A 17,261-nucleotide genomic window follows, 5' to 3' on the forward strand; every position below is an offset into this window, starting at 1 on the left:
CCAGGACAAATAGATCTCGCAACTTCAGCAGATACACTTGGTGGGACAAGTGAGCACTGTGTGATGGGTTGGCGTGTGCTGATACTCCAGACCCGGGGACACGGGTCTGTCAGGTCCCCTCTGTGCGGCTTCTGGGGGCAGCCGGGATGTTTTCCTGTGTGTGCACGCCAGAGGCCCAGAGGGGTTGGCTCTTCGGAGAACACCGCTGAGCCCTCCAACCACTGTTTCAGGTTCTTCCTCAAGTTCTTCCTCAAATGCAACCAGAATTGCCTCAAGAACGCGGGGAATCCCCGAGACATGCGGCGCTTCCAGGTGGGTCTGGGTGGGGGGGCTCCCCCTGCGAACCTGCCCCGAGCTAGTGCGGCAGGTTGGATGCTGGGACCCTGGCACCCTGGGAGAGGCTCCCCGGGGCAGAGATCTGCCCTGCCGGGGTGCTCCAAGTCCTGTGCCTGCTGGGGGTGGGGAGCTCCATCTCAACTTATGCTGGCTGCCAAGGGAGGCTTCATTAGAGCCCCACTTAAGGAGATGCTAATTGTGACATTTTTACATGATTAACGACCCAGCTCATTTGCATAGCGTGAAGCCGAGAGCAGCTGCCCTTAGCACATCCCGAACCTGCGCACCCTCCCAGGGAAGGGGGTGGGGGGCTCCCCCTGATGGGCTCTTGGGCTGATGCTGTCCCCCTCATCCACACTCTCGGTTCCACTAGGAGCCCCAGGGATGCAGCCTGGGGGTGTGGTGGGAACCAGTGGCCTCTGTTCCCACAGAGCTTCAGGCCTGATCTTTTTCCAGCTTCTGGGAAGTCAGTTCCTAGAGGTAGAGGGGCTGTGGTTGACTCGACCCAGGACCCAGCTGTCCTGTCGGCCACCTTCCCCCCAGCTCAGTCTTGGAGAACTGGAGCCCTTCCTGGGCCATGACCCTGAATTCCAAGTGGCAGTCACTGGTCTCCAGCGGCAGGTTCCCCGCATCGGGGCCCCGGGCAGGCTGGCCTTGGCTCTCCCCGCAGGTGGTGGTGTCCACGACAGTGAGCGTGGACGGGCACGTGCTGGCCGTGTCCGACAACATGTTCGTGCACAACAACTCCAAGCACGGCCGCAGGGCACGCCGCCTGGACCCCTCGGAAGGTCAGGATCCCCGAGTCCAGCCCCAGTCCAGGCCCCACCCCCGGGTCCCCACCTGGGCGCGCGCCGCTGACCCGGCTCCTCTCCTGCCTCCCAGCGGCCACCCCCTGCATCAAGGCCATCAGCCCCGGGGAGGGCTGGACCACGGGCGGCGCCACTGTCATTGTCATCGGGGACAACTTCTTCGACGGGCTTCAGGTCGTGTTCGGGAACGTGCTCGTGTGGAGCGAGGTGGGCCCCCCACCCCACCCCTGCCCGCCTCCCTGGGAGCCCGGGCCGCCCCTCCGCGCGCGCGCAGTGCAGGAACCCGACCCGCGCTCTCCCTGGCAGCTCATCACACCTCACGCCATCCGGGTGCAGACGCCCCCGCGGCACATCCCCGGGGTGGTGGAGGTGACCCTCTCCTACAAGTCCAAGCAGTTCTGCAAGGGAGCACCGGGACGCTTTGTCTACACTGGTAAGGAGTTAGGGGGACCCGGGGTTCTTGGCGGGAACACCAGGTGCAGGTGTGCGGGGCGAGTCACCCCAAACTGCAGAGTGGCCACGCCCACCCCAAGTGGCTGCTCCTCTAACGTGCACTCCAGGACCCCCACTGGCCTACCTTCTCAGGTCCCCCACGCGGTCTGGCACACCTAGACGGGGCGGCTCCCCGCTCGGGCCGGGGCCCCTGCGTGCGTGCGCGCGCGCGCTCGGCTGAGTCTCCCGGCCCGAGTCCGCGCGCCAGTCGCGCACGCCCCCTGCTGGAGGCGGGGAGAAGCGCAGCGCAGAGCCGAGGCCCGGCCACTCGCCTGCGTGCGGGGCAGAGGCGCCCACCCGGTTCCTTAGAAACGGCCGGGGATCCGCTCCGCCTCTGTGCCCCGAACGAGCCCAGTCCACGCTCCCCGCGTCTCCCCGTGCCTGCACGCCACCTGACCGCTCAGACAGCGAAGGGGGTGAACGGGGGGGGGGGTGGCGCGGTAACCGCTGGGATGGAGTGTGGGCTCGGCTGGGCCCCCCGGAGAGGGAGACTGGGGGTCCCGGGGAAGGAGATGGAGAGGGGGCGCGGCGGCCCGAGAGGCCAAGAGCGGCAAAGAGAGGCACAAAGTCCCCGAGATGGTGCAGAAGGTGCCTGAGTTAGCTGGGCCCGGGCTGGATCCCAGAGGAAGTAGGGAGGTTGGGACGGGGGGGGGGGGAGATGGGGAGGATGGGGAGGATGGGAAGGGGGAGAGAGAGGACGGAAGGGGGAAGATGGGGAAGTCAGGAGGGGGGATACAGGGAGAAGGGGGGAGTCGGGGAGGTCAGAAAGGGGGAGATAGGAAGGATGAAAGGAGGAAACAGGGAGGAGTCGGGGAGGACAGAGGGGGGAATACAAGGAGGATCGAAGGGGGGAGAGGGGGAGATGGGAGGAGAGGAGGCATCTCGTACCCTGGGAAGGATGTGACTGTGTGTTCCCAAGAGTCCTGGACACGGCCCACCGCTAACGGGCAGGCTCTGATGATTCCACCCATCCTATGATATGTGGAGTATCAAGTTTTTGGTTTCTTTGGATGTTTTGGATTTGGGGGCCAGACCCCAAGGTGCTCAGGGATTACTCATGTCTCTGTGCTCAGGGGACCATGTGGAATGCCAGGCAAGAACACTACCCACTGTGCTAGCTCTCTGGCCTGTTTTAAATTTCTTTTATAACAAGAAATGCACTCTAGTAAGACCAAATGCAGACAAACCCTTCTGCCCTGGCCACCGCCCCAAATATGTGCACAGCGTGTCCTCTGGAATGGAGTGGGATCTGGGGTCGTGCAGTGCTGGGGGGGGCATGGGGGGCTCCACGCATAGTGGAAATCTCTGTGGAGTGGATGAGCAGAGAGGAGAAGGAGAGGGCGTCTGTGAGCGTCCCTGGGTGGGGCGGGGCAGGCTGGGTGCAGGGGCTCTGCCGGCTTTGCCCCCGCGCCGGGTGAGGGTGTCCTGCAAACGCCACCGTCTCCCCAGCCCTGAATGAGCCGACGATCGACTACGGATTCCAGAGACTACAGAAAGTCATACCCAGACACCCCGGGGATCCCGAGAGGCTGCCTAAGGTACTCAGGCGGGGCTCCGTGGGGGTGCAGAGGGGGCGCCCGCCCCCGAGGGCTGCCCCTCCGTCCCGCTGTCTCTCCTCTCCCTCACCCCCAGGAGGTGCTGCTGAAGCGGGCGGCCGACCTGGCCGAGGCGCTGTACGGAGTCCCCAGCAGCAACCAGGTAGGGCGCCACTGCGCTGCCCGGGTGCCCGCGCGCCGCTGCCCGGCCGTGCCCCGCCGCCCCTCCGTGCCCCGCTGCCCGGCCGCCCGCCGCCCTTGTCTCGGCAGGAGCTGCTGCTGAAGCGCGCGGCGGACGTGGCCGAGGCCCTGTACAGCGCCCCCCGTGCTCCCGCGCCGCTGGGACCCCTGGCCCCGAGCCACCCGCACCCCGCCGTCGTGGGCATCAACGCCTTCAGCAGCCCGCTGGCCATCGCCGTCGGGGACGCCACGCCGGGCCCCGAGCCAGGTGCAGGACGCCGCCCCCCACACACACCCGCGCGGCCGGCGGGTGCCGCTGACCGCCGCTGACCGCCGCTCTCCCCGCAGGCTACGCGCGCAGCTGCAGCAGCGCGTCCCCCCGCGGCTTCGCGCCCAGCCCCGGCTCGCAGCAGAGCAGCTACGGCAGCGGCCTCGGAGCCGGCCTCGGCGGCTACGGGACCCCGGGAGTGGCCGGCCTCGGGGTGCCCGGCTCCCCTAGCTTCCTCAACGGCTCCACGGCCACGTCGCCCTTCGCCAGTGAGTGTCCGCTGCCCGCCGAGGGAGGGGCCGGGGTCCCTGGGCCGCAGAACGGGGCTGCGCCCTCGAACCCGCCGCCAGCCCCGCGGGGAGGAGGCTTCCCGGGGCCGCCAGCCCTGCTCCGGGCGTGTGCGTGACGCCGCTCTCCTCTCCGTGCCGCTGCGGCGCGGGCAGCTGGCACCTGGAGGCCTTTTCCCGACCCTGCCCCGTGCACATGCTTTGAGCCCCCGACGGGGCCACGTGGAGCTGAACCCGGGAGAACCGCAACGGTTTCCGGAGGAGTCTGGCGCCCCCTGCCGGAAGCTCTAGGAAAGAACGCTTGTCCACGGGGCCCCAGAGAGAGAAATTCCCGGGAGGGAGCTGTGAACTCACCGCTCTCTGGGGCCACGGGGTGCGAATTCTGGGTGGTCACTCATCTGGGGTTAGGGTTTGCGTGTCCACATCAGGCACTAGCGGACATTCAGCGAATCACTTCCTTGGCGTTCCGTTTTCTCTTGGTGGAAAGGATCCGGTATCAACCCCTGCTTAGGACTGTTCTCAGACCTGAATGCACACAGTTCAGGACTGTCTGACTTAGAAACCCCGACTCGCTGACGCTTGGGGGTGCGCAGCTAGCAACTGGATGGATTAAAAAAAAAAAGCCTTATTATTCTTTGGGCATTTTGCCCTACCCTCAAGTTCTTCCTTTTTTATACCCAAGTTTCAGAACAGCCTGCGGACCCACGCCTTGGGTTTAGCATCCCAGCAGTCATTTATAAAACACTGCCTTGGTGCAGGACCTCTGGCTGGGGGCTCTCTCTGCCCCCGCTCGCCCTATCAATTGTCCGGGGCTGTACTTCCCATCCTGGGGGGCGCTGCTGAGCCAGCATCCGGGATGCAGAGGCTGCCCTCAACCTGGCTGGCAGTGATTTTTCCTTAGTCCCAGCACTGTCCCTGGATTGTCAGTATCGCTGAGGATTGATCTCTGCCCCTGTGGGCCTCCTTGCCAACAGCCTGAGTATTGCTCTCTCTGCCGCAGCTAAGAGCCTGGCTCTCCTCCTGGGACCCAAAGCCTCGATGCCATTATCTGTGCAGGCTCCTCCCGTATCCCCTGAAAACCCATCGTTCCTTTGCTTAGGCCGGAGTGCACTGTTCCTGTTTCCACACAACTCTCTCTGCACGTCCCCACTTTTGACACTGGTGCAGTCTGGAATCACCCACTCTTCCGCCTGGGGTGCCGAGGTCCACCCATTGGGACCACCCCCATTTGGCCAGAGGATCAAAGAATTCTAGAAGGGAGGGGCCGGAGAGAGAGTATAGTGGGTAGGGTGCTTGTCTTGCCCGCAAGCAACCTGGCTTCAATCCCTGGCACCCTGTAGGGTCCCCCCAAAAAAAGCAAAAAAAAAATCCCTCGGGGATTGAGCTCACTTCCAGCATCAGTTGGGGTCCATCTGTTTCATAATGTCTGGCCCCATCCTGCCCCCCACACCCACTCATCCTGTGGCAGAGCCGAGGGCGGGGGTGCAGACTAGGGGTTTCCCTCCTTGAGTTTGCCAGGATATGCCTGAGTGCTTGTTCCTGCCAGAGGTTTGGGGTGTCGGTTCAGGTCTCCCGCAATCCTTTGCTTCCTCCTCCAGCAGTCCTGGGCCAACCCCGGACTCCCAGCGACATCCGTGAAGTGCAGCCTTATGGATGTGCGTTCACAGGGGCACACCAGCTGGAGCGAGGACGTGTTCTCTGTCCTTGGCTTCCAGCCACTGCCAGCTCCCTGGGCCTCAGCAAGAAGCTGCAGTGCATGAGCATTACCCAAGGGGAGATGGCAGGGCAGGGAGAGCACAGGGCACTGGGGCATCCTCATGTCAAAGTGATAGTTGGGGTTGGGGGGGCGGGACGTCCTGAGGCTAAAGTGGTCTCAAGCCATCGGTTTCAGGAACCCCTCCCTTCCGCTGTGTGGACCTCACTCAGCACAACCTTACTAGTCTTTAGAAGGGAGAGGCAGGAAATCGGTTCAGATGAAGATGGACAGAGGTGGGATCTAGAGATGCCCTGGGCGGGGCTCCCCCAGGGGCTGCCAGCAGTGTGGGAGAAAAGGGGGCGCTAAGCCAGCGTGTCAGAGGGTCACACCTCTGGGCTGGCCACTGTCCTGCAGACCGGCCCAAGCCCCAGCAGTTAGAACCAAGGCAGCAGACAAGGGGTGTCCAGCCTCGGTCAGCGGTGCACGGGCACCATTTGTGGACTACTGTGTGACGACAGCTGAGTCACTGAGTTTGTGTGAGCTGTGATCCAGGACTGGAAGCCCTTGTGCACCCCCAGACTCCCCCAACCCTGACCTGCTTTGAATCCTGATTCCGGACTAGCCTCTCCTGCCCGGGGCTGTCAGTTCCCAGCAGTTTCTACCCTGCCCTGCACTTTCCTTCGGGGGCCCCCTCCCAGGAAGCTTGTGGGGGATGTTCTGGTCCCACCTTTGTTTTGACTTAATGGATCCTGTCATGTCTAGCTCTGAAAAGGGGGCCCCTAAAAGGCAAGCGCTGGCCTGAAGGCCCCAGCTTACCGCCAGCCCTTGCCCTGGGCGGGTCTCTCCAGGACCCTCAGAGTCCCCTGGTGCCTGGGCCCCCGCCTCCACCTGCCCAACCCCCCCCGCCCCCAGTTGCTCACTCTGGTGCTGTCTCCCTGTTGTGTCTCCCACCTCCTTCCCTGCTGCGTCTGCCCCTGCCCGCCCCGCCCCGGAGTCATGCCCTCTAGCCCCCCGCTGGCCGCTGCCTCCTCCATGTCCCTCCCGGCCGCTGCCCCCACCACCAGCGTCTTCTCCTTCTCGCCTGTCAACATGATCTCGGCGGTGAAGCAGAGGAGCGCCTTCGCCCCGGTGCTGCGGCCCCCCAGCTCCCCGCCCCAGGCCTGCCCCAGAGCCCACGGAGAGGGCCTTGCCGGTGAGTGAGCACTGGGCGGGGCGTCCACCCCACCCACCTCCCATCTGCGCTCCCTGGGGGACGCTCACACCCCGAAGTGTGGGAGGGAGGGGTCCACCCCAGATACTCTGGGCCAGTCCCTGGAAGAAGTCCCAGGAGACTTAAGCCCAAAGGGAGGGGAGGTATGGACCGGCTGCAGACCTGCCGCTTCCGGTTGTGCCCAAGTGCGGGCGCCCCGGGGCTGCAGCGCCGCCCTGCGTCCACGAAGGGTAGCGCCGCACCTCGCCGTGCGCCGTTAGTGCAGGGGTGGGCGTGTCCCGCTGCTCCCAGGGCCCTCTAGCCCGGGCTGCACAGTGAGTCCAAACCGGGCTCATGCCTCTGAGGGTGGGCTTGTTGAAGAAGCTCGCAGTGGAGCTGGACCAGCACACCAACCAAGTTTGGAAATTTTTTTCCTTGGGGGAGCAGTGGGGTTTGGGGCCATACTCAGCGATGCTCAGGGCTTATCCTTGGCTCCGTGCTCAGGGATCACTCCTGACGGGGCCCCTGGGGGTCATATGCGGGGCTGAGGGTTAAACCCCGGTCAGCCACATGCTAGAGAAGCCCCTTTCCCCCGCACTATCTCTCCAGCCTCTTTTTTAGGGGCATACTCCCGGGTCTGTGCTCAGGGAACCATCTGTAGTGCTGGGGACCTGAACCTGGTCCTCCCTGTCTTCAGCATTGCTCCAGAGCCTCGAGGGCCCCCTGGCGGTGCTGGGGGGCTGTGCATTACCAAGGATGGAACTTGCAGCCTTCGCCTATTTTCTGCCCCTGTGAGCCAGTTCCCTGGCCCTGGACACTTTCCCTCTATCTCAGCGATTCTGAAGCTTAATACGTGAACAGAGCTGAGAAAATAGCTCAGCACATGGACACGCGCACATGTGCTTTGCACAGGGAGGCCTGGGTTCCATCTCCGACTCGCCATGGTCCCCCACTCGCAGCCAGGAGTAAAACCCCCCAGCACCTCTGAGTGTAGCCTCCAAACAAAAAGAACCACTTTGGGGACAGGCGTGGTGGTGGTTGGGGGACAGGTCTGCATTTGGCTGGTCCCCTGGTAGCAGAGCGCTCGCCTCTCTGTCCTGGACAGGATACTGGCCCCCACCCCTGCCCCCAGACAGGCCCTCTGAAGTAGGCAGGGCCGGGAAGAGGTGCCCAGACCGTCCAGGGAGCAGGGCGTGGAGCTTCAAGGGCTGAGGGCCGCCTCTTCCTCCTGGCCTGCAGGGCCAGCTGGGCCCCAACTGGGCCCGTGCCTGCCCTTCTCAGCTTTTGAGAGCACTGCCCGCTGGTGGGGCAGGCAGGGGCCCTGGGTCACGCGGCTCATGGCCCCTCCCCTTCTTCCCTACAGACCAGCCTTTTGAGGATTCTGACAAATTCCACTCTCCAGCCCGGGGGCTGCAGGGCCTGGCATACTCGTAATTGTGGTAGGTCTTGGGGGAACAGAGGGCAGGTGATCTTCTCCCAAAGCCTGGGAGGGGTGAGGGATGGGGGGTGGGGTCCAGGGCTCCCGTCCCAGGATCCAGAAAGGCAGCCTTGGGCCCCAGCTGAAGAAGGGGAGGGACGTGGTCTTCTCACGTCCAGGCTGTCTCCAGAACCTTCTTCCCTCCCTCTCTCCCCGAGGCTGGCAGGTGTGGCCCACCAAGGCCGGACTGGAGGCCCCCCGGGGTACACACCCATGTCTGGACGACGGCACAGACACGAGCAGGGTCAGGGCTGTGGGCCAAGCAGAGGCCTACTTCCCCGCGCTGAAGGACCCCCTCCAGCCCCCCGGCTTCTCTCGCCCCCCCCTTTTGGGGGCTGGTCGGAAGCCCGAGCACTTTGCACTGAGCACCGTGTTCTCTGCTGGAGAGCATCGGGAGGTGCTGGGGTGCGGGGCCTCCCTGGCGGCTTCCTCTGGATTCGAAGGACCTGGCGCAGACCAAAGGCGCCCGTGCCGGCAACTGCCCCCAGGGCACTGGTACGGACGGGACAGACGGTGGGAAAGGACAGCTCAGGGAGAGGGGCCCGGAAGGGACTGTCGGAGTCTGGCCCCGCGTCCCAGCGTCTCCCCAGGGCAGAGGTGGCATCCACAGGTGCAGCCCACCCAGGCCCCCGAGGAGCTCCCAGGGGCACCTGAGCCCAGTGCCCCCCATTGCCTCGGGGGGGCCCCGAACACGCCTGCCTGCCGCATCATGAATCCCAGCGGGAACTTGGAGCCTGCAGGACGCAGAAGAGGGGGCTGTGCCCATGGCATTGTGGGTCTCCGCCCAGTGGGTGTCTCGTGGACTCTGGTGCCCCTCCACGGGACTCTGGCTGGCGCAGGGGCTGGGGCCGGCCGCCCCGGGGCTTTCCCTCTGCTCTCCTGAGGTTGGAGTGACCGGAACAATAAACACAGATGCAGGTGGCCCTGGCCTCTGGCTCTGCTTTGACTCAGCGGCGCCTCCCCAAGGGCGCCTCTCCACATCCTGCCCCCAGGACCCTTCTGGTAACGTCGGGGGGGGGGGGGAGGCTTCCCAACAGCCCCCGCATGCCAGGCAGGAGCAAGTGTCTGCTCTCGGGGTACTGGGAGGGCTGAGGCCCCCGGGGGACAGTCCTGAAAGTCTCCCGCTGACCCCAAGCCATCCCCCGACCCATCCTCCCGCTGTCAGGACCCAGATGAGTGTCGTCAGGCCTTTATGGGGACCCAGGACAGAACATTGACGCCCTCTCTCAGGCCGGAGGGAGGGGCTGGCCGACTCCGGCCCCCCCACTGAGCCCCCAACCTCCCACGCTCAACGCCCCTGCCTGCTTGCCAGGGGAGGTACCTTCGGGCTGAGAGATTGGGCCCGGGGTGGGGAGGAAGCCGCTATTTCCACAGTCTACCACCCCACCTCCCGGTTTGAGTCGGAGTCAGCCCCCGAGCCCAGCACTCCTAAACTGCTTCCAGCGGTGGCCCCCCACCCCCACCCCAAACCTTGTTTCCATCCTGCGTCTCCTCCAGTTGAATCACATCTTGGGCGTGCCCCCCGCCCCATTATGAAATTTCCACTCATACCCCCTTTGGAATATCTTAGGGGACTACAGTGAGACCACAAGGTCCCCGGTTTAATCATGCTGCCCCAGGGGACAGAGTAATAGTAGGCGGGTAGGGCGCTTGCCTTGCACACGGCCGACCAGGGTTCCATCCCCACCACCCATTATGGCCCCCTGGGGTCAGGATCCCTGAGTGTAGAGCCAGGAGTAAGCTCTGAACACTGCCAGGTGTGACCCAGAAAAAAAATGTAAATAATTTTTTTTAAAGAAAACAAACAAACTGGCCTAGAGCACAGAGGCGTTCTGTCAGGCCCAGAGCCCAGCCCTGCGGCCTTTCCTATGCTGGTGGCACCCCTGAGCTGTGGTCTCGGGGACTCTGTCTCTGGCCTCTGAGCACCTTCTCCTCCCCCAGCCCGGGCCCGGCCTGCAGGCCTCTGGACAGATTCAGCAGAGAGGCGGGCGGGGCTGGGATGCCTCCACTTCCTTCTCTGTCCTCGGCCAGAACCCGGGGTCCATCTCACCTGGGACGCAGGCGGCCAGCGCTGTTTCCTGGGCCTCCCGCAGGGCCTACTCCCCGGCCAAGCTCCTGCAGAACGCCAGTCCGTACTGGAGGCAGGTGGACAGTGGTCACTCACGCTCAAGGACCTGGGGCGGTCAAGAGCCTTGGGTGACATAAACAAGATGTGGCATCTGTCCCCAGGGGCCGCCCAACTCTGTTCAAGCCCCCACGGGCATCGCACACAGCAGGCAGAGCTCCTGGGTCACACACCAGGCGCCCTGGACAGACCCTGGCCTCCCTGAGTGAGTGCTGTGGCACCCTCAGGGGACTCTGTTGGGAGATGAGGGTCTTGCAGAAGGTGAGGAAGATTAAGGGAGGGCCTCAGAGGGGAGCCCTGAGCCGAGAGGAGAGGAGAGGACGGTGTTCTGGAAGGAGAAGGGAGCTCGCCAGCTTTCTCCACCGGGCGGGGACACAGTGAGGAGGCAGGGAGGGCACCCTCGCCAGGAGCCAAGGAGGGCACTCTCACCAGGAACCAAGGAGGGCACCCCCGCCAGGAGCCAAGGAGGACACTTTCACCAAAAGCCAGATTTGGGTCCTCTAGCTATGTAGATGTGTCACTGTCACTGTCATCCCGTTGCTCATCGATTTGTTCGAGTGGGCACCAGTAACATCTCTCATTGTGAGACTTGTTACTGTTTTGGCATATCCAATACGCCACGGGGAGCTTGCCAGGCTCTGCCGTGCAAGCGCGATACTGTCGGTAGCTTGCCGGGCTCTCCGAGAGGGGCATCGAACACGGGTCGGCCACGTGAAAGGCGAACGCCCTACCACTGTGTGAGAAAATAAATTTCTCTGGTAAGTCTGGTGCTTTGTCCTGGCAGCCAGGCTGGCTAGGCCAGTGCTCTCTCCCATGGGCCTCAGGTTTGGTCTCCTAGAAGCAGGCCCCGAGGCAAGTTCCCTGGGCGACCCCGGGCAGACAGGCTAGAAACCACCAGCGTTCTCCCCCATAAAGGCCAAGGAGCCGACAGTGACCTTCCAGCGCCCAGGTGCTCCCCGGAGCCCAGCCCTGGCCAGCCCGCCCCACCCGGCCCCAGAGTGGAGCCTCCCGTTAGGGAATAAATTCTCGGAGGGAATACGGGCCTCAGTCGTGTCTTCAGGGTCACCGAACCACCAGGATCACAGGGTTCTTTTCCATGGCCCCTGATCAGAGCTGTCCCTCGTGTGGAAAACAATCACCCATATCTGGTGTCACGTCAGGTCTTTCTGTGGCCAGCGCGAGAGGGGTGAGTCAGACGGGGGCCTGCGCCTGCTGACTCCTGGCAGAGCACTGAGCTCAGTCTCCGCCTCGCAGGCCGCACCTCCCCGCTCTCCCCACATTCTTCCCGCAGTCCTGAGTCTGAGGCCCAGAAAGCTAAGTGGGAGGAGCACAGTCTTGGTCTGACATAAACCGGTGTGGCAACACCCCTCCCCATAGATGCTCTCAGGTCTCAAGTCTTTGTTTCCTGATGGCCCAGAGGCCCGTTGGAATCAAGAGAGGTGGATTTAGGGGGCTAGAGCAATAGTACAGCAAGTAGAGCACTTGCTCGCATGTAGCTGGTCTGGGCTTAGTCCCCAGCACCCCAAATGGTCCCCCAAGTACTGCCAGGAGTGATCCCTGACTGTAGAGCCAGAAGTGAGCCCTGTGCATTACCAGGTGTGGCAAATAAAAGAATTAAGAAAATGGATTTGGATTAAGCTCCTATAAGTGCTAGATATCTCAGTGATGAGTATCGTAATGTTGGCCCCAGTGCCTTTGCTCACACTGGTCAGGCAAGCATTGCTCAGCCAGAATAGAGATTGTCTTCACATGGATAAACCGGTGCAGAGCCTGAGACAAGGATTCAGGTGCAGAGTTGAGAGATAGTCTCAGGAATTACCAGTAAAGGAGAAGGGAAGCAAGGTAGGGAAGAAAAGAAAACCCGGTAACTATAGCATAGGGACCAAAGAGATGGTACAGGGATTAAGGCATTTGCCTGGCACATGACCAGCCCGGGTTGGATCCCTGGCACCTCACACGATCCTCCACACCCCACCAAGAGTGATCAGAGCAAGGACAAGGGCCTGAGCACAGCCGGGTGTGGCCCAAACACACCTCCACCAAATAGCGTAGTTACTCAGCAAGGTACCACTAAGAGTTTTCCTGGAGTCATCCAGGCTGGGGGTGGGGTGGCTAGAGGGTGGCAGGAAATATACACTGGCGAAGGCTTAGGTATTGGAACATTGTATGACTGAAACCCAATCATGAACAGCTTTATAACTGTTTACCTCATGGTGATTCAATTTTTAAAAATAGGTGAAGGTGCTTGCCTAGCATGCTGCTATGACCTCAATACTGGGTAAATCTCAGCACTGCATAAGGGCCCCAGACCACCATCGGACATGGCCCCTAAGGACTATTGGGGTGTCCCCCCTCAAAAAAAGAGAAGAAAATAAGTCAGAGTGGACATGAGTTTTCCTTTGTCTGAGACGAGATGACAGACATCCCTGCCAGGCCGTTTCTGGTGGAGATACCAAGACACGGCAGGTAACAATAGGAACCTTCTCCGCAATGCTGGGTGGGGTGGGGGATTTCCTAGTGGGGGGTTTCCCGGTGGGGGTCCATGAGCCGGAGGCGCAGTGGGCACAGAGCCACTCAGCCTTCCGGGAGAGAGCACATCTCCGGGAAACCCTCTGCTTTCTTCTCACGTGTTTTCTGGCAGACCCAGATAGCTGTGTTCTGCACCGACGCTGGGGATTGAGCAACCTCTAGGGCAGCGCTTGGCTCAGACAACCCGCACCGTGAGCAGGACTCAGGCATGAGAGTGCCAGGCGGCCTGACTGCTGACTGCTCGGCTTGGGGCCCTGGCTTCTTCCAAAAAAGGAAAACCTCTCAGAAAAAAAAAAGAACCCTGCCATGCCATGGGGAAGGAGTCATCGTTTCAATTCATGGCATGGGGTCCATCGGATATTCACATGAAAAATAAAACTTGGGCCCTATCTCACACCATATGCAAAAAATAAGTCAATGCCAGGTGGATTGGGAAAGCTAAAGGAGAGTTTCAGGGACCCAAGTGACAGTACAGCAGGTAGGGTGTGTGCCCTGCACATGGCCAACCCAGGCTGGAAGCGCAACGTCCCATATGGTTCCCCAAGCCCTGCCAGGAGCGATCCCTGAGTGCAGAGCCCTTGAGCATCGCCAAATGTGTGACCCCAAAACAAATAACAGCAACAATAACAACAACAATAATACTAGAGTTTTAGGCTAGAAGAGTAAGCTCTGAGCACAGCCAGATGTGACCCAAAAATTTTTTTAAAAAGAAGAAAATATGGGGCCGGAGCGATAGCACAGCGGGTAGGGCGTTTGCCTTGCACGCGGCCGACCTGGGTTCGATCCCCGGCATCCCATATGGTCCCCCAAGCACCGCCAGGGGTGATTCCTAAGTGCAAAGCCAAGAGTAACCCCTGAGCATCGCTGGGTGTGACCCAAAAAGCAAAAAAAAATATATATATATATATCTTTTTTTTTTTTTCAGGGCTGGAGTGATAGCATAGTGGGTAGGGTGTTTGCCTTGCACGCGGCTGACCCGGGTTTGATTGCCAGCATCCCATATGGTTCCCTGAGCACCGCCAGGGGTGATTCCTGAGTAACTTCTGTGCATGGCCAGGTGTGACCCAAAAAGCAAAAAAAAAAATCCAATTTAGCTTTATTTGTATAAAGTTGTTCACAATAATTCATTGCACTTAATATTCAAACACTTATTCCACCACCATGCACCTTCCCACCACCATCAGAGAAAAATGTGTAAAAATTGTTGTGTTTCATTCTGGAGCTGTTTTAAGCCCTTGTAGAAGAGATTACAAGCATACATGTAAACCCAAACAAATGTGTGCTACTTTTGGTACATCCAGGGCTAGAGTATGAAAGGTCATGTGGCCACACTTGCGGCCGTGCCCTCCAGGATTTCTAAAATTTAGAATATGATTATAAAACAGATTCACTCATGGGTAAGGTATATGGTGCTCTCTTCCGGGAGCTTTATTTCAGAGTCTCTGGATCTTGGCTATTGACGAGATTATACGGCGTTACAGGCAGTTTGTGGGTGTGACTGCCAAGCTACTGGAAAACCGGGGAGCTGAGGGGAGGAGGCCCAGTCCTGCTCTGAGCGAGCTTGAAGATCTCAGTCACAGGCCCCGCAGGTTCCTTCATGGGTAAGGCTCATCCAAGCCTGTGGACAGCAGCCTTGAGCATGGCTGCGGTTGAGTTCTGGAGGGAAAAAACCCTTTTCTTAATAGGATTTTGTAGGCTTCCATATAGAAGATTTACACATCTCTGTGCATGTATTAAGATAAAAGTGTGACTTTCCCTATTAATTTTTTTTTTTTTTTTTTTTTGCTTTTTGGGTCACACCTGGCGATGCATAGGGGTTACTCCTGGCTTTGCACTCAGGAATTACCCCTGGCCGTGCTCAGGGGACCATATGGGATGCTGGGATTTGAACCCGGGTCGGCCGCGTGCAAGGCAAACGCCCTACCCGCTGTGCTATCTCTCCAGCCCCTCCCTATTAATTTTTAAACATGTTAAGTTAGATTAGTTATAAAGCTAATGTTAAATCATAATTGTCTAATTACATATTTTATAGTAAATATGTATAGTAAAATGTCTAATTCCATCTTTTATGCGTCTCCCTTAGCCAGGGTGTGCCTAGGCTAAGGGAGGTCTCTCTGTCTTCGAGCGTGTCTGCCCTCTGACTTTCCTCTGCCAACTCAGGTACCACGTAGTGCCCTTCACAGTGCAACGGGAGTGACCCCCAAGCACTGCTGGACCTCCAAGGAGATGAAGAGGCCATAGGACCTCCCTCAGGCTGCCCCTGGAGGCCGGTGAGAGAGATTTCACAACTTGGGCCACACCTAGAGGTTCTCGGGGCTTACTCCTGGCTCTGTGCTCAGGGAATCACTCTTGAGAGTCTCAGGGACCATGTGGGATGCCAGGGGTGGAATCTGGGTCAGCTGAGCATAAGGCAAGCACCCTCCCCATGGCATTATCTCTCCCGTACCCAGATTTCATAATGTAGGTGTAGGAGAGTTTCTCAGCAGACCGGTAGTTGAAACAAGACTATCGCACATTCCCTTCACCTGTTTCATTCTTGATTTTTATTTATTTATTTATTTATTTATTTAGCTTTTTGAGTGACACCTGGGGATGCTCAGGGGTTACTCCTGGCTCTGCACTCAGGAATTACTCCTGGCGGTGCTCGGGGGGACCATATGGGATGCTGGGAATTGACCTGGGTTGGCCACGTGCAAGGCAAACGCCCTACCTGCTGTGCTATCACTCCAGCCCATTTCATTCTTTTCTTTCCCCCAGTGCCAGGGATCAAACCCAGGTCTCATGCATGCAAATGCTTGTGCTTTACCACCAAGTCATATCCCAGTCTCACATTTTATACCCCCCTTTTTTGAGGGGGAGGCACAGGGTTGGCTTAACCCAGTAATCAGGGCTTCTTCCTGGCTCCGTACTCAGGCATTACTCCTGGCAGTGCTCAGGGAACCGTATGGGGTGCTGGGGATGGAACCTAGGGTAACAGCATGCAGGCAGTGCCCTATCTGTTGTACTCTCTCAGGTCCCTACTCCTTGAGAGAGGAACAAAGTGTTTTAAGGGGTCAAGGTAATGCCCTCAAGTGGTGGGACCGGAGCTCCACCGTCCTGGCATCTTGTTCTCCAAAACCTTGCCTCCTCCAGCCTCTGCCAGCAGCACAGAAGGCCGCCCTGGCACCCCACCCCCGGCTGTGCAAGGAACCCCACTCGCCAGGTTGCCAGAGTTCCTGGGCTGAGCTGGGGAGGCTGCCAAGTGGCTGCACGAGAGGACGTGTGCCCAGACGCCCAGGCACGGTTGGAAAGGGCTGTGCCTGCCTCAGGCCAGGGGGCCACCCCGGACCGGCAACCATCCACGAGTCCAGTTCCTAGACACCAGGAGGGACTGACTGTCCTCTGGTCCGGTCCCATCCCCACCTCCTCTCTCTTGGGGCTCCACCCATCTGGGATCCTGCCTCTCCTCTTCTCCCCGACATCCCACAGAGCCCACATCCACCTTCAGGCATCGGGGGAAGGCCCAGCCCTGCTGGGCTGGCACAGACTCAGGGCAGTGAGCCCCGGCTTCTGCTTCTGCAGCGACGGGCGGCTGGTCTGGGCAGCTCCCAGCCAGTTTCTGCAGCCAGGCCCCAGGACCTCCTGCCAAGACAAATTGTGGGTGGCGGCTGGCCCAGCCACAAAAGCTGGCAGGGCCACAAGGAGTAGTGTCCTGCTGGCTCCACAGTCCAGGGTCCTGGTGCCCAGGGTCAGGCCAGGCCAGACCAGCAAGCCACAGGCTGCCGGGCCTCACCACCACCTCACAGAGCAGCCAGGAGCGTCCCTTCTCTCGGTCTCACCCCCAAACCAAGAGCCCACCCTCAAGATCAGGAAGCAGAATTCCTCCCAACACACTTCCTCCAGGGAACAGCTCAGAGAGGGCTGCAGGGGGTATGGGTGCGGCAATGTGGGGTGAGGTCAGAGCAGGAGGAGTCCCCACAAGGTCTTCCCTCTCCACGCAACCCCATGTTGGGGCTGCCTGGGGACCGGGTCCCCAAATTATGCAGGACTTGCGGAAGCTCATTCCCTCAGCTAGAGTTTCCTGGAGACAGAGGCTGAAACTGAGGTTTGCAAATATAGGAAAGTGCTTCCTGTCAGGAAAGGGGACAGACAGACCCTCCCTGTGATGAGTGGGCTAGGGCACCCCTGCGCCGACCAGTACTGGGGGGAATGCACACGTGCCTGTTTATAGCAGCCGGCACTCAGCTAAGAGCAGGCCTGGGGAGAGGGGCAGCCAGCAGCCCCCAGGGAAAGGAAAGGGGGTCTGGCGGGTAGCAGGTGGGGTGCATGCCATGTCTCCCCACTCAGGCCCTGGAGAGC

General features: G+C 60.4%; 1 protein-coding gene across 5 annotated transcripts in view; it reads left to right on the forward strand.

The window, feature by feature from the left end:
* EBF4 (EBF family member 4) overlaps positions 1 to 9,188 on the forward strand; it is an 80,000-nt gene extending 70,812 nt beyond the window's left edge. For 4 of the 5 annotated variants that reach the window (XM_055133125.1, XM_055133126.1, XM_055133124.1 and 1 more), the window contains exons 8-18: positions 231 to 312; positions 1,007 to 1,124; positions 1,219 to 1,352; positions 1,452 to 1,578; positions 3,087 to 3,175; positions 3,270 to 3,335; positions 3,443 to 3,620; positions 3,701 to 3,889; positions 6,598 to 6,795; positions 8,156 to 8,231; positions 8,428 to 9,188. In XM_055133125.1, the coding sequence (XP_054989100.1) occupies positions 231 to 312; positions 1,007 to 1,124; positions 1,219 to 1,352; positions 1,452 to 1,578; positions 3,087 to 3,175; positions 3,270 to 3,335; positions 3,443 to 3,620; positions 3,701 to 3,889; positions 6,598 to 6,795; positions 8,156 to 8,226 (1,252 nt within the window). In that variant the 3' untranslated portion in view covers positions 8,227 to 8,231; positions 8,428 to 9,188. The remainder of the gene's footprint in view (positions 1 to 230; positions 313 to 1,006; positions 1,125 to 1,218; positions 1,353 to 1,451; positions 1,579 to 3,086; positions 3,176 to 3,269; positions 3,336 to 3,442; positions 3,621 to 3,700; positions 3,890 to 6,597; positions 6,796 to 8,155; positions 8,232 to 8,427) is intronic. The other variant, XM_055133123.1, reaches the window with a different exon arrangement.
* The last annotated feature ends 8,073 nt before the right edge of the window (positions 9,189 to 17,261 follow it).

This window comes from Sorex araneus, chromosome 3, assembly GCF_027595985.1.
Source record: "Sorex araneus isolate mSorAra2 chromosome 3, mSorAra2.pri, whole genome shotgun sequence".
In the NCBI taxonomy this organism is placed as follows: Eukaryota; Metazoa; Chordata; class Mammalia; order Eulipotyphla; family Soricidae; genus Sorex; species Sorex araneus.